The sequence below is a fragment of the Phalangium opilio genome, unplaced genomic scaffold (genome assembly GCF_054372755.1).
Source record: "Phalangium opilio isolate 3A_F unplaced genomic scaffold, DU_Popi_V2 ptg000003l_1, whole genome shotgun sequence".
Taxonomy (NCBI): Eukaryota; Metazoa; Arthropoda; class Arachnida; order Opiliones; family Phalangiidae; genus Phalangium; species Phalangium opilio.
In genome coordinates this window covers 12175185-12194892 of record NW_028324145.1, presented here as the reverse complement: position 1 = coordinate 12194892, position 19708 = coordinate 12175185, and the positions used below count along the sequence as shown (strand labels likewise).

General features: G+C 37.3%; 1 protein-coding gene across 1 annotated transcript in view; it reads left to right on the top strand.

The window, feature by feature from the left end:
• klar (klarsicht) overlaps window positions 1-19708 on the top strand; it is a 106170-nt gene that overhangs the window by 74945 nt on the left and 11517 nt on the right. Inside the window, exons 8-17 of the mRNA XM_089840972.1 lie at window positions 12324-12725; window positions 14702-15220; window positions 15299-15785; window positions 16139-16428; window positions 16565-16872; window positions 17632-17968; window positions 18322-18486; window positions 18710-18817; window positions 18910-19113; window positions 19220-19357. Coding sequence (XP_089697098.1) covers window positions 12324-12725; window positions 14702-15220; window positions 15299-15785; window positions 16139-16428; window positions 16565-16872; window positions 17632-17968; window positions 18322-18486; window positions 18710-18817; window positions 18910-19113; window positions 19220-19357 — 2958 coding nt within the window. The remainder of the gene's footprint in view (window positions 1-12323; window positions 12726-14701; window positions 15221-15298; window positions 15786-16138; window positions 16429-16564; window positions 16873-17631; window positions 17969-18321; window positions 18487-18709; window positions 18818-18909; window positions 19114-19219; window positions 19358-19708) is intronic.

Here is a 19708-nt window from a genome sequence, read left to right as displayed (position 1 = left end):
CTATATCTATTCAGGCGTGTAAAAGGCAAGTGTATATTATAGTATATTTGTTACAAAATGCATGTTTTTAAAATGTGTGTCACTGATTTCTTTAATTTTTAAACGTAACGTTTTATTTTAGCAGAGCAAAGTGTTTTATATAAAAAAAATCTTTGTATAAAAATAAGTTTTAACACTTAACTTCTCAGGGCTAATGTTTAAACGTTTAAAATTAAATCTTGGCGGTTTTTACCTTACGAAATATGCTTCGGGTAATTCGTTATAATGCGGAATAATTACATTTCGAGAGGGCCTCTTCAAATTACAACGTCCGCCTAAAGTGTATTCTCAAGCTTAATTTAGCCTTTTTCACTTGAAAATTATTTAATTTTGGCCCCGAATTAGAACTCTTAACTGCAGCCTAGTGCAATACTGTTTTTTCCTTTTTCTTCTTCAAATTGAGGTCTGTGTTTGTACACTGCTGTACAGGCGTTGCGGGTTTAATAGGTTATTATCTATGAACGGGTAATGCAAAATAACCCTTACGTTTTTATCAGGATGTGAGTCACGGATAACTAATATATCGACGAGTGGGGCCTTAGTAACTAGGGAATTTATTAAAAAATTTTTTAGCTTAGCTGGATGTAGTGTACTTGTATATTTAATATTCACTTGAGGTTTAGGAGAGGCCGTAATTTTTCTAACACCTGTTGTTTCTCCAGGGGGACAACGACACTAATATCTTACTAAATACGTTTCAATCATTTTGATTAAAATAATAATAATAATAAAAGTTTATTGATGTTTCCATAGAAGAGTCAGATCGACGCTTCTAACGTTCCTAAATTTCGTAATGCTACTTGGGTATAGTTTGAAAAAGGCGCGAGAAAATTGACCTCACGCGCGTTTTAAAAGGTCAATTGGGTTATTAAACTGGCGCGTGACAATTTGTTAAAAGGAAAGAATATATATGTATGTATGTGTGTGTGAAAGAGCGGGGATGGGTCAACTCTATTGACTGCAATTCATATTTAATTCAGTTTAAATTTTACTCGAGGGCTAAGGATATTTTATCGTATCAGGAAAACTATTTTTCGTGTCCCACACCGTCCGTCATTCCTCTTCCATTTTTTCTTTAATTTCTTTGTCTCGTTGCGCACGTATTTATACACACGTATAGAAAAATAATCTGAACTAGAAAGTATTTTTTGCTTTTTAGGTTATCTGTCACACTTTCTAACGATTTTAACCGAGTGATTTAGGTCATACGGTTTACAATATGGAATTTGTATAAACGCTAACTTGTGTCTGAGTGTACTATGTAACGCCTCTTTAGTTGGATGGTAAAATATGTTTGATTTATAAATTGTAAGGTCTATTCTAGTTAAAGGCTGAGTGAAAGACGAACAACATCCCGAACTTGAACCTCCAAAAGATAGATAATTAAACTCTAGCGTTTCATCCTCTATTTATATTACTATATTTTCACGATAAATTTATTTTTTGAGGGTTTAAAGGTCGTTTTGATTTGGTATGGCGTCTTAACACTGACACGGGGTCGGCCGTGAATATATACCATCCCATATTTTACGTTTTTACCTCTCCGTGTGACGTAGTCCAGGAGAGGTTCTGTAACGGCCGTGTCTGTGTGTCTGTCTGTCTGTCTGTGTGTCTGTCTGTCTGTCTGTCCGTTGTTACACCCACGTGACCGCGTTCGCAGTTTGCGTATCGGAGCAAACGTGTTCGCCATTTCCGAACTGCTTTCACAGTCACGGAAATGGCTCCTCTACTTGAGTTCTCACACCACCATCTTCTGGTCTTTGTCCATCCCACACGGCCACCAGTCTGTACATACTGGCTTCTAATCACCACCATCTTCTGGTCTATGTCCATCCCACACGGACACCAGTCTGTACATACTGGCTTCTAATCACCACCATCTTCTGGTCTTCGTCCATTCGACTTGGACAGCAGTCTGTACATACTGGCTTCCAATCACCACCATCTTCTGTTCTTTGTCAATCCCACATTGACACCAGTCTGCACTTACACTGGCTTCTAACACCACCATCCACTGGTCTTCCGTCTATTCCACATTGACACCAATCTGTATCATTGGCTTCTACTCCATTATCATCGTTTGGTTTTAGGATATACGCGGCGATCAGCTAGGGTTACGAGAAACGTCTAGCCTCCCTAAGGTGGGATCGCCACCAAAGGTTTTCGCAATTGCGCTTTTTCCTTACTATTATAATGGAAACGAATCGTATATATACCCCAAAATTTGAATAAAGCGGGCAAGAGGGGTACCCTTCACTTTAAACGTCAATATTAGCAAAGTTTGAGATGATAATAGGTATAACTTTATTTTAAACGATTTAACTATTATTAATGTTAATTATTGAAGATTAAAATAATTAAAAATAATTATATTTATTTAAATATTAAAGATAAACCTCTCGTGCAAAGAGAGAGATTATCATTGCCTCCTATATCTACCAAGGCCCGTGCATGCGATATATTTCCTTCATTGCCTCCTATATCTATGAAGGCCCGTGCATTGTGATATATTTCATTCATTGCCTCCTATATCTATCAAGGCGCGTGCATTGTGATATATTTCATTCATTGCCTCCTATATCTATCAAGGCCCGTGCATTGCGATATATTTTTCAAAACAACAACAAAAATGGGAAGCTCCTCTCAGAAACATAATAATTTCTTTTCTCTGTATATGAAATGAAAATATGGATAATATTGCGCTCCTTCTTTAATGGTATGAATCCTTGCCTGTCTATTAATATTTTACGTAGGAGTAATACGTTTTTAGCGAAGTCTAGAGAGGATAAACATAAGCGATATTGTTTCGGAAAAAAAATACTGCTTCCACTAATGGGTTTATACTCCTTGTTACTGTTGTATAAAGTAATCATGATAAAAGCTTAAAAAATTACGAGAGGACAGACCTTTTTATCCTCTTGTTTTATTCTTAATAAGAATATAAAACATTTATTTTGTATCAAAAAATATTTTTTGGTGCTAAGATTGCTTTAAAAAATCCAAACGGTTAGGCATTGGTAAAAAAGACAAATGATATTTTTCAAATCTAATGAGATAACACCCACCTAGTTGAAAATTGCCCTTTTTTATCCGCGGGAGCCATTCTTAATGAGAATTTCGATGCTAGTAGGTTGTCAATTAAACTACCGGTATATTATTGTTGTTGGAAATTGGACATTAAGTCAAATTTAGTGGTTGTATAGGGCCAGCAGGTTTTTGCCGCTTCTTTTTGTGAGTATTTGATTTTTGTATGTAAAATGGAGGAAGATAATGTTGAGAGTAAGGATGAAATGAGGAAGCGCAAAGCGCGGGAAAGGATGAGGGCAAAAAGGTCGACGTTTTCATTGGATACTTAAGTTTATATAATCTTCTCGACACGGAGAGGTAATATTTTGGTTTTCCCAACTTGTTTAAGTAATATTATATCTCATAATCCGGCCCCACTCATCATCATCACAAGTCGTGCTCCATGACCCCCGAAATTTTTTTTTTCATATTTCAGTTTTCCATTTGCCATCCCATGGCCATTAACACCTAGTTATTTAGAGAAGCGTCATTTGAAAGTATCACGACTCTTAAATGAATAAAAGTCGGGAGAAAAATAGGAAAATTTTTAACCCATTCCCACGTAACCGCGTTGTTTTGTTTTAGGTTGGGTTACTTTAAAGTCGTGCTAATTCACCATCATTGAATTGAAAACAAAATGGAAGTTATTTAGCGCGTGGAAAGGCGCGAAACCGCCTATGATGTCACGAGAAAATGTGGTAAAAAGGCGGGACACCCTTATTGTAACCCTGAAAGAAAAAAAATTATTCTTTTTGGTGAAAATGATAGGCGCGTGTTGGGGCCAATGGAAAACCCATTGGACACGCGTGATTCACGCTTTTTTTAGCTGGTGAAAAAACGCATCCTCCCATATGGGAAAGGGCCAATAATGTGGCGTCAGATCATCATAACCCCTGCAAAAGAAAATTTTACCAAAACGGAATATAATATTTTCCCATCTTAATACGTGACACTATCATTTGCGGCTCAAAATTGCTGTTTAATTAAATGATATTTTATGGGCGTAAATCCCTATTCTAATCCCTAAAGGCTTCGCTTCTCATCTCGGTTTCTAACTTTATATTTTACTGGTAGAATAACGTATCTTTGGTTTAAAATAAACCTAGGAAATAAACCCTTTTTGCTTTAAGGTATTTTAATATTCAAGGTGAATTCATTTACTATAGGATGACGTCACATTCACAATAAGCGGGTATTATAACCCTTTGATTTTAGAATAATTTGGTCTTAAGGCGACCGTGAAGCCGAATCGAATGGAGAATTTTTCGGTTTAATTATTTCGAATTATTCGTGTAGATTAAGGATACTCTAATTAGGTAGCGCACCTGTAATGTAAAGTCTCGTGCCTTATGCAAATTAGACCGGGGAAAAAATATTATCTTGAAATTCATTAAAAGGTATATATCTAAGTTCATGGTTAACTTGTTTAAAATTGTACTTTGTAATTAAGAATTGCCGTCTGTGTAGTTTAATTGGGCATTATGTGGGTTGATAATGCTCGTATCTAGTCACCCATAGCTAGTAATTACCAGTAAAATTATTGTTTTATTTTGTATATTTCATTTCGAAATCGTAATTACGAATAATTCCTTCCCCTGCATAGAGATTACTACCTATAAATATTTTGAATATATTTAATCCCGAAGCTGTCATGATAAATTCTGGTGCATTGACGTGACGTGCCGTGACGTCATCCGGTGCGCTGGACTTTACATAGAGGCAATGATCCCCCATGTATTTTTTTAGAACGGAAGTTTTTGTCTAATTATCCCTCCGGTTTAAAATATTTCTGCTTGGATTGTTTTGTTCTCAACGGTTGAGACTCGAGTATCAGACTCCCTTATCACAGGGGGGACTGTCTGTTTGTGTTGTGCACGTTTCAAAAATGTATGATTTATATTTTCGTGTGAAGTAGGCCTAATAGTAGATCGTGAAAACAGACAAAGTTTTATGCAGGACCGTAGTATTTGTTATCATAATGTCGCGTGATACTTAATCATAATTAAGGACTTCTATTAATAATAATAATCGACCTTTTGATTGACCTACGTGGCTTTTTTGGGCTTTAGCTTTGACAGAAGGAAATATTGGTAAACATCGTACGCTGTCTAAGACGTGTATTGAAATAGCGCGTGAGAAAAATTATAGAAGCATATAATTATTATTTAGAAGTTATCAATTACGCATTGTTTATGAAAGGAAACCACTTGATTACTTCGCGTTTATCGTCATCGCGCTAGATAAAATCGATTTGACTGTCAAGTTGAGTATTATTATTTTTGAATCCTAATTTACTAACACGCTATTATTATTATTTTTTGGGGGAGCCATTGTTTACCATAATCATTCGTTCGACCCATAAAATTTGAAAACTAAACCATTAATTAGAGTAATTATTGACGGCTTAATTTGTTTTTAATAAGACAGAAGCGTCGTCGTAAAAGGTGTTGGAAGTTAACAGGATATTCGGATCGAAATTTAAATTTTTGTATATTTTTGAGGTCATGGCAATCATAGACAGACTCTAGAGAAGAATAAGCCTTAAGGGTCTTGGATTCGGTCTAGACCTTAAGACTATTTCTAAAATTAAACACCACGTTTAATTCAAATTAGAGCCTATAACTTCGCACCCCCGTAGTTAATTCGGTCGATTTATCCCAAGGGGGTTTTTTTTTTTTTTTAATAAACGTCGAGGTTTTTCGCGGCCGAAATTTATAATCGCAAAATCCCGGGGCTATTCCAAGGAACTTAGCAATGCATCTTTCAACTTTCAATATCGCAAAATCCCGCTGCGGGTTTTTGCATGGTTTTCTCCGAACCCCCATGTATTTTTGGCTACCCTACTGAGTTATATTTTTATTCGCTCTATTCATTGTTAACAATTTTTCTACGCTATTTAATATATTATACTTTTTTTTTTTTTGGAGGTAAAATGTACATTTATATGGGCCGAAAATACGGGTATTTCAGTACGTATAACCTTGCTTGCACTTGGTCAGGGTCAGTTTACTAAATCCAGTTCCTATGTCTGGGGTTTTGGGTGTACAGCGTCCATAATTTTGTAATCTTGAGTGACAACCATATTTTATAAGTTCTCAAGAGGAGTTCTTGAGTAGATTCCTATTTATAATTGATTAAACTAAATTTTGAGAACTCCTTAACGGTGGACTCCATGAATTAGAGATGCTCTTGAAAAATTATGCACCCATTTCTAGACATTTCTTTTATAACATCTAACTTACCATGTAATTTAGATAAGTGTGTTAAGTTCAAGAAATATATTGCAAACAAAATTGACTTTGAGGTTTCTTTTAGTTAAAAAGCGATAATATCAGACCTTATATGTCTGCAAAAATACTGGGGAGTGTTTAAATCCATTGTTTCAAGTTTAATGCCCGGTTGTCAGCGACGCTCTCGCTATAAAAGGGGCCCCCAACATAACTAAATCGGAAAGGGCGTTGAAAGTTCAAATAATACACGGAATTGTACAGTAGACAAAAACGAGGATGCAGTGCACCCATCCTATCCTATGCAGTCTCTGAGTCTGTTATGGAATGATGTAAAAAGAATTGTGGTTTCCAAAGGAAGTCCCTCGCGTTTTCTTGTATTAGGGTGCATTGCGAGGGCGTCCACCTACTCGAGACAGAGATAGTTTGTCAGGACATTTTTGAATCTCCATCCGTTTTACTTCTTTAGACCAAGTACAAAACGTCCAATTCGATCAGGGGCCCAACATCTTTCCCCGAAGGAGATTTTTTTTTTTATCTTTTTTCATTTTCAGTCATACCAATTTTTTTTTCTTTAAATTTCTGGAGATTTTCATTTTATTTATTATTTTTTTAGTCTGATTTTTATTTTTGCCCACCTATGCGGTTAATACCTCCCATTGAGTCCCTTATCTATCTTGGACCCCATATCGAGACCCCCTAGATTATTTATTGAAGATTTAAAAAAAAAAAAGATTGGAGATGAGAATGTAGAGATGGGTATTTTTTTATCAACTCTATAAGCTTCCTGTAGGAACGTCAGGTACGCGTTTGTTTCGGACTCTGAGCTAGGAGTATGCTGGTTGGGTTGGCGTTGTCAAAATAATTTAAGGTAAATTACTAGATTAGCGAACAGCCTATTGGAATAAGCCGCCATGTTACAAGATGGCCGCCAATTTATAATAATTAATAATGGAATCCAAAAACATTGGGCCAAAATGGCATTTCAAAATATCATTTCTTCTCGCTCTAGATGTAGCTCCTTATAACTCAGTTCATTTATTTCTAGACCACCCAGAAATTTGTTATATTGTTCAATTCGTATGCTCTTTATTCAGGGAAATTTTCTTTATAATTTTATTTATTGAATTGATGCGTTGCGAAGCTTGATTTGTAGCGCCTTTTAGCACCTCTTTTATAAATAGATAAAAAAATAACACTTTTCAAAATATCAATATCGTTTGCATTCGAAGGAGAAAAATGGCCTCGTTCTCTCTTCTAAAGTTCTAATACATGTTCCATATTCTCATTTTATTTTATAATTTATATTCTCACGCTTGTTTTTCCTTCTTTAAAACATGCTGAATTATTATATGAAAGAAGGGGAAACTTTTATTTTTAATTTTTTTAAGAATTTGAAATAATTTTAATAAGTTTTAAATTGAATGCAAATAACCAACCCTAAAGGGGTTTCATTCTCTGCTATGTTTTTCTTCGTTTTCAAGAAACGAAGGAGTATATTTTGGCAACAAAATTATGATTGGAATAGAAGTTAATGTCGTGTTGCCCGTCTTAATTTTTTTCATTTTAAACAAAGGAGCAAGAGTTTATTTTTAATCGCCAGTACCCTGCAAAAAGATTTCAGTAATTTTGTTTTTATGATGAATTTTTATGAAGAAAAATTTAAAATTCATACGTTATACGATTGCTTCCTGGATTTCTTAGTTAAAATTCTAAATTAGTCTTAAAATTTCGTGAACTACTCGTAGTTTATATCTTTGCATCTTGTAATTTATGCGGCTATGCAAAAACCGGGAAGCTATTTTTTTTATCTTGGATCTAAAAAGGTTCCTTTTGTATTTCGCTTCAAAAACAAAGGATTTCTATTTTGTGAATTTTTTATAAACATCGCATTAACTTCATTTAAAATAGTCATTTCCTCCGCACTATTTAACTGTAGATGATGAACCATTTCGACCAGTTTCTCTTTTATTATATTGGTATATGTTAATAAGACTTAAAGTATATTGAAATGAAGGTACGGTACATCTACGCTCGAACATTTCTTTGAAATAGTCTATGAATATTATTTAAGATGAACCGCTTTAATTTAAATTTCATTCAAAATTTGCAAACGAAATCCGCCATCGAAATAGCACGTGGCATTTTGCGCGTGCGCCAGAGTTGAACTCTGCTCCATATTTCGTTCCTTTAAAATTTAAATTCTTTTTGTAATGACTGTTATTACTTCAAAGAGTTGTTACTTCTTCGCGGAAAAAATGCATATTTTAGGGACCAATTTTCTTTTCTTTTTAATAGTAATTCAGTTTCTGAAGCTATTTAGTGGTGAAAACTTTCCTTTGGCGACGTACAATGGAACTTCGTATTAAGTTACACAAAGGCCCTCATTGTTTCGCTATAGAAACTTTATATTATAGCATCAGTCGTTTTGGCGAATTTTGACTTTGACAGGTTGTAGGTCGAGCCCTAGAAAAATGTACGCTCTATTGAAATATATTGTTATTTTAGCCAGTAAATAGAAAGGAATTGAGCCAGTGTAACTCGTTTCTGCAGGATTATGGTAAACGTTGATTAAACGAAAGTTATCCAAGATAACTTGTCAAGTTAGGCCTTAGAAACAACGTTGTCTTTTGGTTGAATTTACTAATGCCGAATTATTTTTTTATTCTTTTTTTAACTTCGAGTTAATTCACTTCTAGTTATTCTTAAATGCTCGATTACGGTAACGTTACGTGATATTATGTAAATTTGGGTCTGGTATGACATGTAAAGTTTAGCCGGGCTTAATTCCTATTTTAAAATGGGCGTTTTATGTTTTAAATTGTCGGGGTAGGTTTTTTTAATATTTAAAATTAGCGACGCCCCGATTTTTGGCAAAGATTTGAATAAGGAATGATTAATGATACACACCCAAGTATAAGAAATCATCTTTAATTCCTCGTTTAAACTCGGCAACCTTCAAAGAACTGAGGAAAGCTTCGGTAAATAGGTACAGAAACTAAATTGAAAAATACTCCTCCTTCTCCTTGTAAATATTTAATTGAATTTTTAGAAACGTTTTTATAATTTTAAATACCGTGTGATCTAATTATAATAACTTACTTTCCCTCTCTGATTTTTATTTTTTTTGCGGAAAATTAAAAATTATTTAATTTAAAATTTAATTAACGCGTCCCATTTATTTCTTTCAACCGTTAAAATCAATTAATTTTCTCACACCTCGATGTAAAAACAAAAAGAAACAGCCGTAATTATAATTAAGATTGACAATTATTATCGACCTACTCTTTAAGTCTAAAAAATCATTAAAAGAAAATAATCTTTTTGAAATTAAATTTTTCTTCAAAATTTTCATTCTTTTCCGCGATTGCTTGATTCCCAACTTATCTTTTGTTGCTGAATATACGGAAGTCATTTTGGTGGCCGTGGTTTTTTGGAAAACTTCATTTACAATTAATTTCAAAAAGACATATTTCCAAAAAATGCATATGCGTGTGGAACGTTAGGTTAATTTTTTATCCAATTATTTAAAAAAAACCTTTAACGTGGTTACGCCTCGACGCATTTTGTATCGGAAATTGAATTCCCCCAATATTCATTCAATTAATGATAAAGCTTTATTCTCCTGATTTATGGCAACAAATGCTGAAAAAAATAAACATTAGCAAAATTTATCCTATATTTGTAAGTTCAAAAAGTTTGAAAATTATTTTGAAATTTTTTCGCTGTTGACGACACCACAATAATTGTACAACAAATAACTAGTTATTGCTATAGTGTAGGTTTAGGTATTTATTATCCCCTATCATTTGACGGTTGTAGAAAAATACCTATTTTAAACTAAGGCAAGTAAATCCGTGTTGAATGAGAAGAACAAGAACGCCTTGGGTGCGGTGTTTCTCACCCTCGTCGTTGAGGGTCCCGCGGGCCTTTTTCCACGCCAAAGTCGCGTCTCGAAAACCCAAATTTATGTATTTAAAGAATAAGGTCTTGACTTACCAACGGGTGGCATTTTTCCGATATTACTTAGAACTCTAATAGTAACCGCTCGTGAAAATTTTTTTCCAGTTTCTTTCGGTTTTATTTACAACAAGTTGAATCTTCAACACATCTTTACAAAAGTTGTTCTTAAAAATTTCAGAAATTTTATTAACTTCAAAAAAGTGACAATAGTAGCAAATATCCGAGCTTAAATGTAAATTTTGAAAAAAATTTAAAAGTCAAAGTTTTTTATTTGTGAAGTAAAGTTGGATGGGTGGTTTCTTCTTAAGTATAATATACTTCTCAAAGACTTATATAATCGGCTTTACCACAATGCACGGAGTTTTATTTAAAGAGCCGCAATGCAATACGGACGTGATCTCGCGAATAAATGTCGATTTTAAAACCATTTGAAAAAAGAACTAAAAAAGGGAATACCGTCGGCCGATGTCTAAAAATTCCCCGAGTTAAGACATTAATTTTAATTTCAGTTTGAATTTGTAACGCGTACGAATGTAGGCTAAAAGTTAAAACGCTTTCTACCCGGACTAAATTAAAGTTTAAAATTTGGAAATGGAAATATAGAAATAAGGACAATACGGAAGAGAGCAATTGTTTGCTATAAGCTTTTAGAGTTTTTTTTTCTTTTCTTTAATAGTTTCTGTATTTCACCCCCGAGATTTTACCACGGTCAAGCTTGGTCTCTGAGCTATTTCTTAAATGGTAACGCTGTCAATTCGACACGAAATGGTTTATAAAACTACTGTTTGCGGTTTGTCTATCGTAACATAAGACGCCGCGGCGAAATGACCCCATCACGAAGTTTATCTTCCCGAACATTTTTTTTGTCATTACAAACTTTGATAGAGATTTCTTCCAAGTCTGGAGCGCGCTACCTAGCATTGCATACGCATCAGCGGCTACTGCATTTGTAATAAATATAAACTCTGTAGGAATTTACTCCGGTAACGGGTTCGATTAGACTCACGAATTCGTTCCTGTTTTTGTGTTTGGGTTTTTTTCTTCTGCAGTATAAATGAAGTTTTTAGCCTCCTTTTAGCATGATGAGTCTTTATAGGTTTTAGGTCTAGCTTAAGTTAACTATTAGCGCGTTAGTCTTCTCTTTTGTTTGTTGGGAACATTAATGTTCAGGCGTTAAATCGTATTAACCCAGATTCACTGTGGTAAAATCTTTTTATATGTTTGTTGGGTTTTCTTGGCGATCACGAGCTGAAATTCGTCATACCGACTACCGGGTGTAACCAAAATATCCTAGTATTCTTTTTAAAGTCTTCAAGTAATTTTATAATGCCTTAAGTAAAATACTATTATACTTCTATATATAATATACGAGATTAATTGGATTTAATTTGCACCGTGATCGCTATTCCAAAAAACAAAACAACGAGTCTTTAACCAGGTTTATAGGTGTTGTTTGGGTATATTTTATTTTTCTTGGCCCAAAATAGATTCTTAATTATAGAATCTATAGTTATCATGATTTCAATAGTTCATATTTTTGTTCAATACCCAACAACATCTGTTGTTTTCTTCTAACAATATATCCATAACATATCCTTATCCTTTTTAAGGATACAACAGTCACGTGACTGGGCAGTTAGCCAGCCATACGTGCACGTGGGAGTTATACAGTATAGGGTGGCGTCTAATGAAGTCTCTGTGGCTTGGCTAGAATCTGTGGTGTTGGTGGTCCGATCCGATTTCGGAGAAGGACGTAGCGGAGATCTTTGGCGGGGGAGGATGGAAAAAAGGAGACCAGGTGGGATCGAGGAGAACCGGGATCTAGAGAGAGGGGGGAGGGAGGGAGGGACGTTAAAAATGAGGCATACATCCATCCAGGGGGAACGGGAAGTCTCAGGGAGAAAGAGTGGTTTTATTAGCGCCCCCTGAATTATATCCCGAAACCGAGGAGTTCTCGGTGTTCTTTTTCAATCGCCATCCAAACTCTAAAGGTCCGTGTACCATATTCCATTTCTCTTTCAACCGCAGATCTTGCAAAAGGAAATCGAATCGAGAGGAAAGTTCGTCTCGTCCTTGCTCAAACTCTGCGATCGCTTAGGAGAAGGCGAAGTAACTGGTCTTATCGGCGGACATCCGAGGGACAACTCGAGACATCGTCAGGCCGAAGGAGCTCGGGCTCAACAGGATGGTGGCCAAGAAGTTAATGGTCAGGTCGGTCTTGACCAGCGCGAAACTGAACGTGGTGGATCTTTGAAGGGTGAAACCAAAGGGGATGTTCCTCCGACTGTACGAGAACGGCAGCTGCAATCCTGGGACGCCGAGAGGATACGACGTCTGGCCACTAATCTAGAGAAACGCTGGCACGCCATCTGGCTACGATCTCTCGAGTGGCAGTGCATCATAGAAGAACTTATTCAGAAGTATCGTTCGGTAAGTACTATTCGCTTTTAATTCCCTTTCACGCTAGAGTGGGCACGCGCCCGTGTTAACGCGCTTACAAAGAGGACACAGTTGATTCACCAATTAAATCATTAAGGCTAGCTACGGACGTGAGTTTACGCGATGCTCGGGGTAATTGTTCAATGGTAGTTCTAGTTCCATTACGTTCTTTGACTCGTCTCTAAGGGATATAGTGTGTTTTTTGTGTAGTTTCAAAATATATTATGTATTGGCTAACGCGGGCCACGAGCTCGCACCCAACTTCGATTGAATTGGTCCGTTACTATATTTGTAGTATGTATTGTATTCGGACCATTGTTTCATTTTTCAATTGTTTCGAATCAATTGATTGTGAAGGTCAGAGGTAATTATTTTTTATTTTTTTGAGAACGTGATCTTTTGGCAAGGGAAAGAAAAACAAAAATGGGACTAGCTCTATTTTCAATTTTCTCAAACATCCATTATAATTTAAGGATGAAAAGTAAAATTAATTTTCTCTTATCAAATTTTAAATTGCCGTAATTAAACTCCACTAAATTACTTTCAAGTTTGAAAGAATATAAAACCCAGTTTTTAGCCACATCGCATATAATTTTTTTTAAAGTAATATTCTGTATAATTGCACCAAAATGTTGTTATAATCGAAACCGTAACGTTTCCTTTAAATTTCCCTTTTTTAAATCGATATTATCGTTATAAACAAAAATAGCTCAAAGATTCTGTTTGTAAGAACCACTCGGTCTCATCCCAGGTGCGATTAGATTTTTTTTAGATATAGGTATATAACTTTCGAACATTATTTTTTTTTTCTCCCAGAAAAATCATTATTTTTAAACCTAAGATCATTATCTCCAAGGTATATACATGGAACTAACTAACGCGTTAGTTAGTTCCATGGTATATATGTCTATTCTTAGTATTTAGAAGAAGAAAAAAAATTGAAATATCTTCGTTGGCCTCTCGTTTTTAACGTTTATAATTGGAATTGAGGGGAGAGAAGTAGGTGAAATTAGTTCTGGATATCTAGATTAATTGGTAATAAGGTTATTACGTGCATGCTGGGAAAAAATGGACCTTTTCGAGTGAAATGTGGGTGCCGCATCCTTGAAGTCTAACTACAAAGTAATCATTTAAAAATTATACCTTGACGAAAGGCGGGCGCGTGATTGCACGCGCCTTCAATCAAAATGGTTTATATTTCGACTTTTGCACGCGCTTTTCGGAAGACACGCGGAAGTATACGGGACGCGCGTTTCTGATAAAAGGTCAAGAGTGATGGACGACCGCTTTTTCATCCTCATCCCCAAAAAGCTCACTCGTTTCTTTCACGCCCACCCTTAAAGATAACCCACTGAGCAAAACGACGTATCTCTTCACCGTTTAACATTAAGTTATATCGAATTTGGCCTATTTTAAAAACACACATCCATCTCAGATAGTCCGCCGAACCTCTTTAAGAAGGGCTTGTTAATAATTAATATGCAATTTTTTCCGGGCTTGTCTGACTCGGTATTTATCTTCCAAAGCCAAATTTGAATCGCTTATAACAAAAAAAATGCGCTTTGTAATTACTAAATTCTTGGAGACCTAAAAAGGAGGCGAAATCGTGGATTGAATTATTATGGAATAGCGAGTACCTTTAACGGAACGGAACTTGTTCCCGCGTTGATGGGAAGATTGTTTATTTCGTCAATTGGCAAGTGGGTCAACGATTTTGTCCGGCGTTAATTTATTCTCGAGATTGACCCAACTACGAGTAGCCTAGTAAATATGATTGGGATTTGTAATTTAACTTGTCATAGTTTAAAATATTGGCATAAAAATTGTGACGCAATTTACGATATAGATTAGATTATTGAGTGTTAATTATATCAGTTTAATAGATGGATGAGTTACTAATCATTTGTTTATATAGGAAGTCAGTGTAGGAATCTAATTATTACGCTGTTTTATTTTTTATTGTTCAGGGTAAAATTTCCAGCACTCGCGTCTTGGATTATAGTTATAGTGGGGACGAACCTTTGCACAAATTTCCTCGTCTAAGCGGCGGCGCCTACGACAGTCCCCAACCTAGATCGTCGGCCGTCCGGCCCAAGATGACCGATTCCCCGTCGAACCCCAACTCTTTAGACCCCAATCTCTTAGAAGTCGCCCCTTCCCCAACATTCTCCTCTTCTTCGGACCCTTCCGGAGAAATTTCCCGACAGCAACTCGGCTCCTTGACCACGGACCGAGGCATCATGGTGGGAACGACTGGTATCGCGCAGTTGAAAGCCGAGTGCGGCGGTTCTTTTGGTCGCTTCGAAATCATTCAGGATGTGGGTTACTCCAGCGAAAGTTCCACTCAACTCAGCAACGACGAGAGGTCAGAATTCGTCCGCGTCTACAGCTATAGCCCCGCTGACAACGGAAAGGCCATGATCACCGAATACAAGTTTATCGAAGGAACTGATAAGATGGTTAAAGTGAATAACGGTGATTCAAAGGTTAGTTGACCCGTCACGATGACTTCCTGAAGGCAGTAATGACTTCAAATGAAACATCCCGTTTATTTGTCTTTGAAGGACCAATTAGATGGAGACATTCCATCGTCGACCTTGGGTATGAACGTGGCCACCATGGATTGGCAATTCACCTCCGAGGAAGACGAATTGTACGAAAAGCATTCCGATTTCAAGCGGGATTCGGACACCTTCGATTCCCCGCGTAGATCTCAACCCCTTCATACTTCCTCGCCGGTCAAAAGGGACATGTACTTGCCCCTAAGATCCGTTCTGGAGGACGACAGCGACGAGATGTCCGACGACGAAGAATGGTTGAATCAGCATTCGAGACGCGAAGACGATAGCGAGTTGGAAGTGACGTTGGTTTCAAACCAATCGCGAGAAGAACACAGCCAAGATGATCAAAGGAACAACGGTACCGCTGACGAGTTGGACGGTGGTCATTACATCCCGAGTGAGGTCAAAAAATTGGTGGTTAAAGCCGATCTCATGATACGCGAGGAGTCCAGGAAACGCTCAGCCGATTCCACCACTCAGATACCAGGAGGTAAGAGACGTTTTTCGAAAGTTTATCTAACTTGATACAGAAGCGTTGAATAGAACGTTACGTCAAGTATTACGTAGCGAGTTAAGGACCGAGAGACAAGGCGCGCAATGAAAAGGGGAAGATTTCCGATTCTAAAAATAAAGATATGGGTTGAAACGTAAAGGGATGTCACTAGTCTTAACATTTTATAAAAATTTCTTTGCCACTTCGGAGTGAGATCTCAGACCCCACTGACTATTCTTCGCGTTTCCCTTTTTACGGAAGTTGCAATTCATTACGAAAGAATATTGTTACAGTATCAGTTTCTCGCTTCCGCCGGTTTTAAAACGTTTCCGTATTTATCCCTAAAACAGATCAACAATTGAGTTTCGCTAAAAGCGGTAAGGAGACGAGTTTGAAAAGTTTGCGGGTGAAAGAATGGCTTAGAGACTGTCACCCGAGCGTCGATGAGGTGGTCAGCGGCTTGGACTCGACCGTGGAGGAAGAGGCAACACGCGAATGGCCGAATGTCTCGGTCAAAAGAAATAACAACAATAAGAAGAAACCAGTCGGAGTAGTCGTGGATTCATCGTGCGACGCGAGTGGAGAGTACACGACTAATGATTCGGAAAGTGATAACTCTAGCAGCGCTGAAGAAAGCCAGGTTAGTAACGTTTATTTACCTACCAATAACGATGTCATTTTCAGATGAAAAGTTCACAGTTTCTTAGCTATTGTTTATGGAATTAAAAAGTGTACGCTCTCGTGTGAAAATATCCATCTTTGTTAATCTATTTTAGAGTCAGGGTGATGAAGTGAACGAAAGCTTAGCCCTTAGTCGATCCGGAACTGGGTCCGTCGAAACTGTCGTCCCATTGGGAAGGATCGAAGATCAGAGTCGAGATGGTACGGTCGCGTCCACCCCGAGAGTCGTATTAAGAAGCAAGAAACGCGGTTCCCGACACGGTGGAGATCGACCTTGGAGCGTTACCGAATTGCACCAGTTGACCAGTCAGTTGGCCGCCTCTCCCTTCTCAACCTCGGAAGGAGCGCTCAATACCCTCATTCATTCATCATCTTCGTCCAGCGTTCGAACTAAATTGCTCAGGTAAACACATCGACTCTCTTCTTCAAAGTTCATTCTCCTTACGCGAGTATTTACTTATCAAACCCGGCTCCCACGCGAAACGTTTTCTTCCCCCCCCCCCCAGTTTGTTTTTGGGAATAAAAAATCTTAAACTATGTTTATAAAACGTGAGAAGAATTAAGCTCAAAATGTTATTACTATGATTAATAAGGTGGAAATTTATCAAATTGGACAGTTGAATGTATATGTACGAAAGGGTTTTACGAACCCAGCACTCCTCTGAGTTCTATAACCCGCTTATTATTGTACCTATAACATCGCAGCCGCCGGAAATTATACTAGTAATTTATCATTTTCTAACTCAATTGCTTTCGGAATTTTCAACTTTGTATCCAATTTATGACTAGTTAGTTTTTTTTTATTGCATTGTTCGAATTGACAAGATGTTATATACTTAAACATTGGTGATGGCGCGCCGCTAGCAAGAGGGGGTAATTGTCTGAAGTGCGTGAAGGATTTTAAGGTCATTGCAGTTAAGAAAATTGCAAAGATTTCCTTAGTTTAATTGTATAATATCGCGGATGGGTCATAAGGTCACCGAATTTATTTCTGGCGCCAAGAAGGGTTCAGGATGCTCAACCCTCTTCAGTGGAAGAATGGTTTCTTTAAACTGCCAATTTTTGAGCATCTCGCGTGCCCGAATTGTGCCTTTAAGTTAACAAATCTTGCAATCTGCAACAGTTAGTTAAACTTGAAAAATTTTATCGTTTTGTTGACCAGAGGATCATCTTTACCGAAATACCGAAAATCGTCCCAATCTTCGGCTTCGGCGCTCTCCCATCAACAACTTCCGTCGACTTCCTCTTCGTATCAAACTCTACCCCTGCGAAGAACCAGACGTCATCGAAGTCGCGGGAGTCTCCATCTTTCTCCCACCTCCCCTCAAGCCCCGTCTAACATCGGAGGAGGAATTGTTAATCCCTCAAAGACTGCTACCTCCTCGGGATCAGGTTTAACTCCTCCGGGAACAACCAGTACTGCCACCACAACCGATTCCGGGTCCGAAGGACCTTCCCCTCCTTCTGGTGGACTGTCCCACCCTCATAGTAATCAACAGGTTAGTTAATTTTAAATAATTAATATTCGAAAGCTAAACAGATCGTGAATTTATACATTTCAACCATGAATTTCGGTTTTTTGGTAACTTCGGTTTAAACCACTTTCGCCCACCCGTATTGTTCAAATTGAACCATTTTATTATTTTTTTTTTAAAATTTGAACTTTTGTTAGGTAGACTTCTTTTATAAAAATATTTTTAAAACAATCTAGGGAGTTGGTTTGATTTATAACTTGACTATAGAAACTCGCTTTAGTTTCACGAAGCGCCCTGTACGCCTACGGGTTAAGTTTCTACAGGAAAAAAGATTTACAACTCGTTTTTTGGGGGTTTTGCCTTCTTTTTATGTACAGAGCCTCTCGGGTTCAGATTCGGCTCAACTTTCGTCCGCTGGAGGAGTCACTTCGAACAGTAAGAATTCGGGTGGATCGTCCGAAAGCAAATCGAGTGGTAGGCGAAGATCCTCACTCGGACGCAAAAAAACTTCGCCCAGAACATCTGTATTGGGACTTGAAAGAGTAAGTTTGCATGGCCCCTTATCTTTGAAGTTGTTGGTCATCTTTGGGATTGAATAATTATTTAAACAAAAGACTTATAGTCATGTCCGAGTTTGAAGGGTATAGTTTTAAAACTGAAGCCGCGTTTACAAGAGACACTATGAAAGGCCTAACCCATTTTCAAGAATATTTTAATCTTTATTTGTTCTTCAAGATGTTAATGTTTCTACTCTCAATTTCAAAGGTTAAAGAAATCCCTATCATCGAATCCAAACTCATTCCCGCCACTGCATCCGCTCAAGCGACTGAGGACCAGAGTTCCGTTTCTGACCAAGTGTGGGACGGCTACGAGGTAAGCGTCATCGTAACCTTGTTGTCGCCGGTGACCTCATCTTTCGTCATATGGTCTGAGACATTCTTTTTTCCCATCCAACTCAAATGTAGGATCCGCCTTATTGGAGCGAACCCTATTCGGAGCAGACAGCCGACGAAGACCAAGTGAAACGATTGCTTAATTTCGGAGACGATTATCGAGCCTTTATCGGGAGCCATTCTGACACGTCATCGTCCGCGGGAGGATTCAAAAAGAGCGAAGGATCGATATTACCCTCCTCTTTCAGGGGACGCGGTGGAACCATCACTTCCCAGGTATGTTACATTACGTGTGTCCATCCATTAGGAGATAGGGGATGCGATAGGTTTTGAGGGATGCTCTTTCTGATGAGAGTGCTTTGTGGCGCTTTGTTTGCTTTAGGATTATCAGGACGACAGTGATTCCGATTCGGACGTTGAAGAGTTGCAGCATGTCATGGCTGAAAGTTTGAGAGCTCTTCAGTTTGCCCAAAATACCATATGTCAACAGAAGAATGCTCCTTTACCACCTTCTGATTGCGTAAGTACTTTTAAGTGTTTATTTTTCTTTTTTAAATATTGGCATAGGCTTAATAAAAAGGTTTGGGGCACTAAATTAACCTCGAGTGTGTAGGGGAGGTTTGAATCGGACATTAGGGTCAAGTAGGTTTTTAAGTGTTTAATTGAAACGAGGTTTAAATTAAATTATAAGTAATTAAGTTATATTGTAGAAATAATTTATTGGAAGTGTTTGTAGTTCATAGATTGCAATTTATTTTAAATTTTAAACCAAAATTTTATATTAAATGTTTCTTAATTTAGTTCGTGGGAGAAGGTATAGATGGCGTGTTAAACTTAGGCTAATCCTTCTCCCCCTTTTTGCTTTCGTATG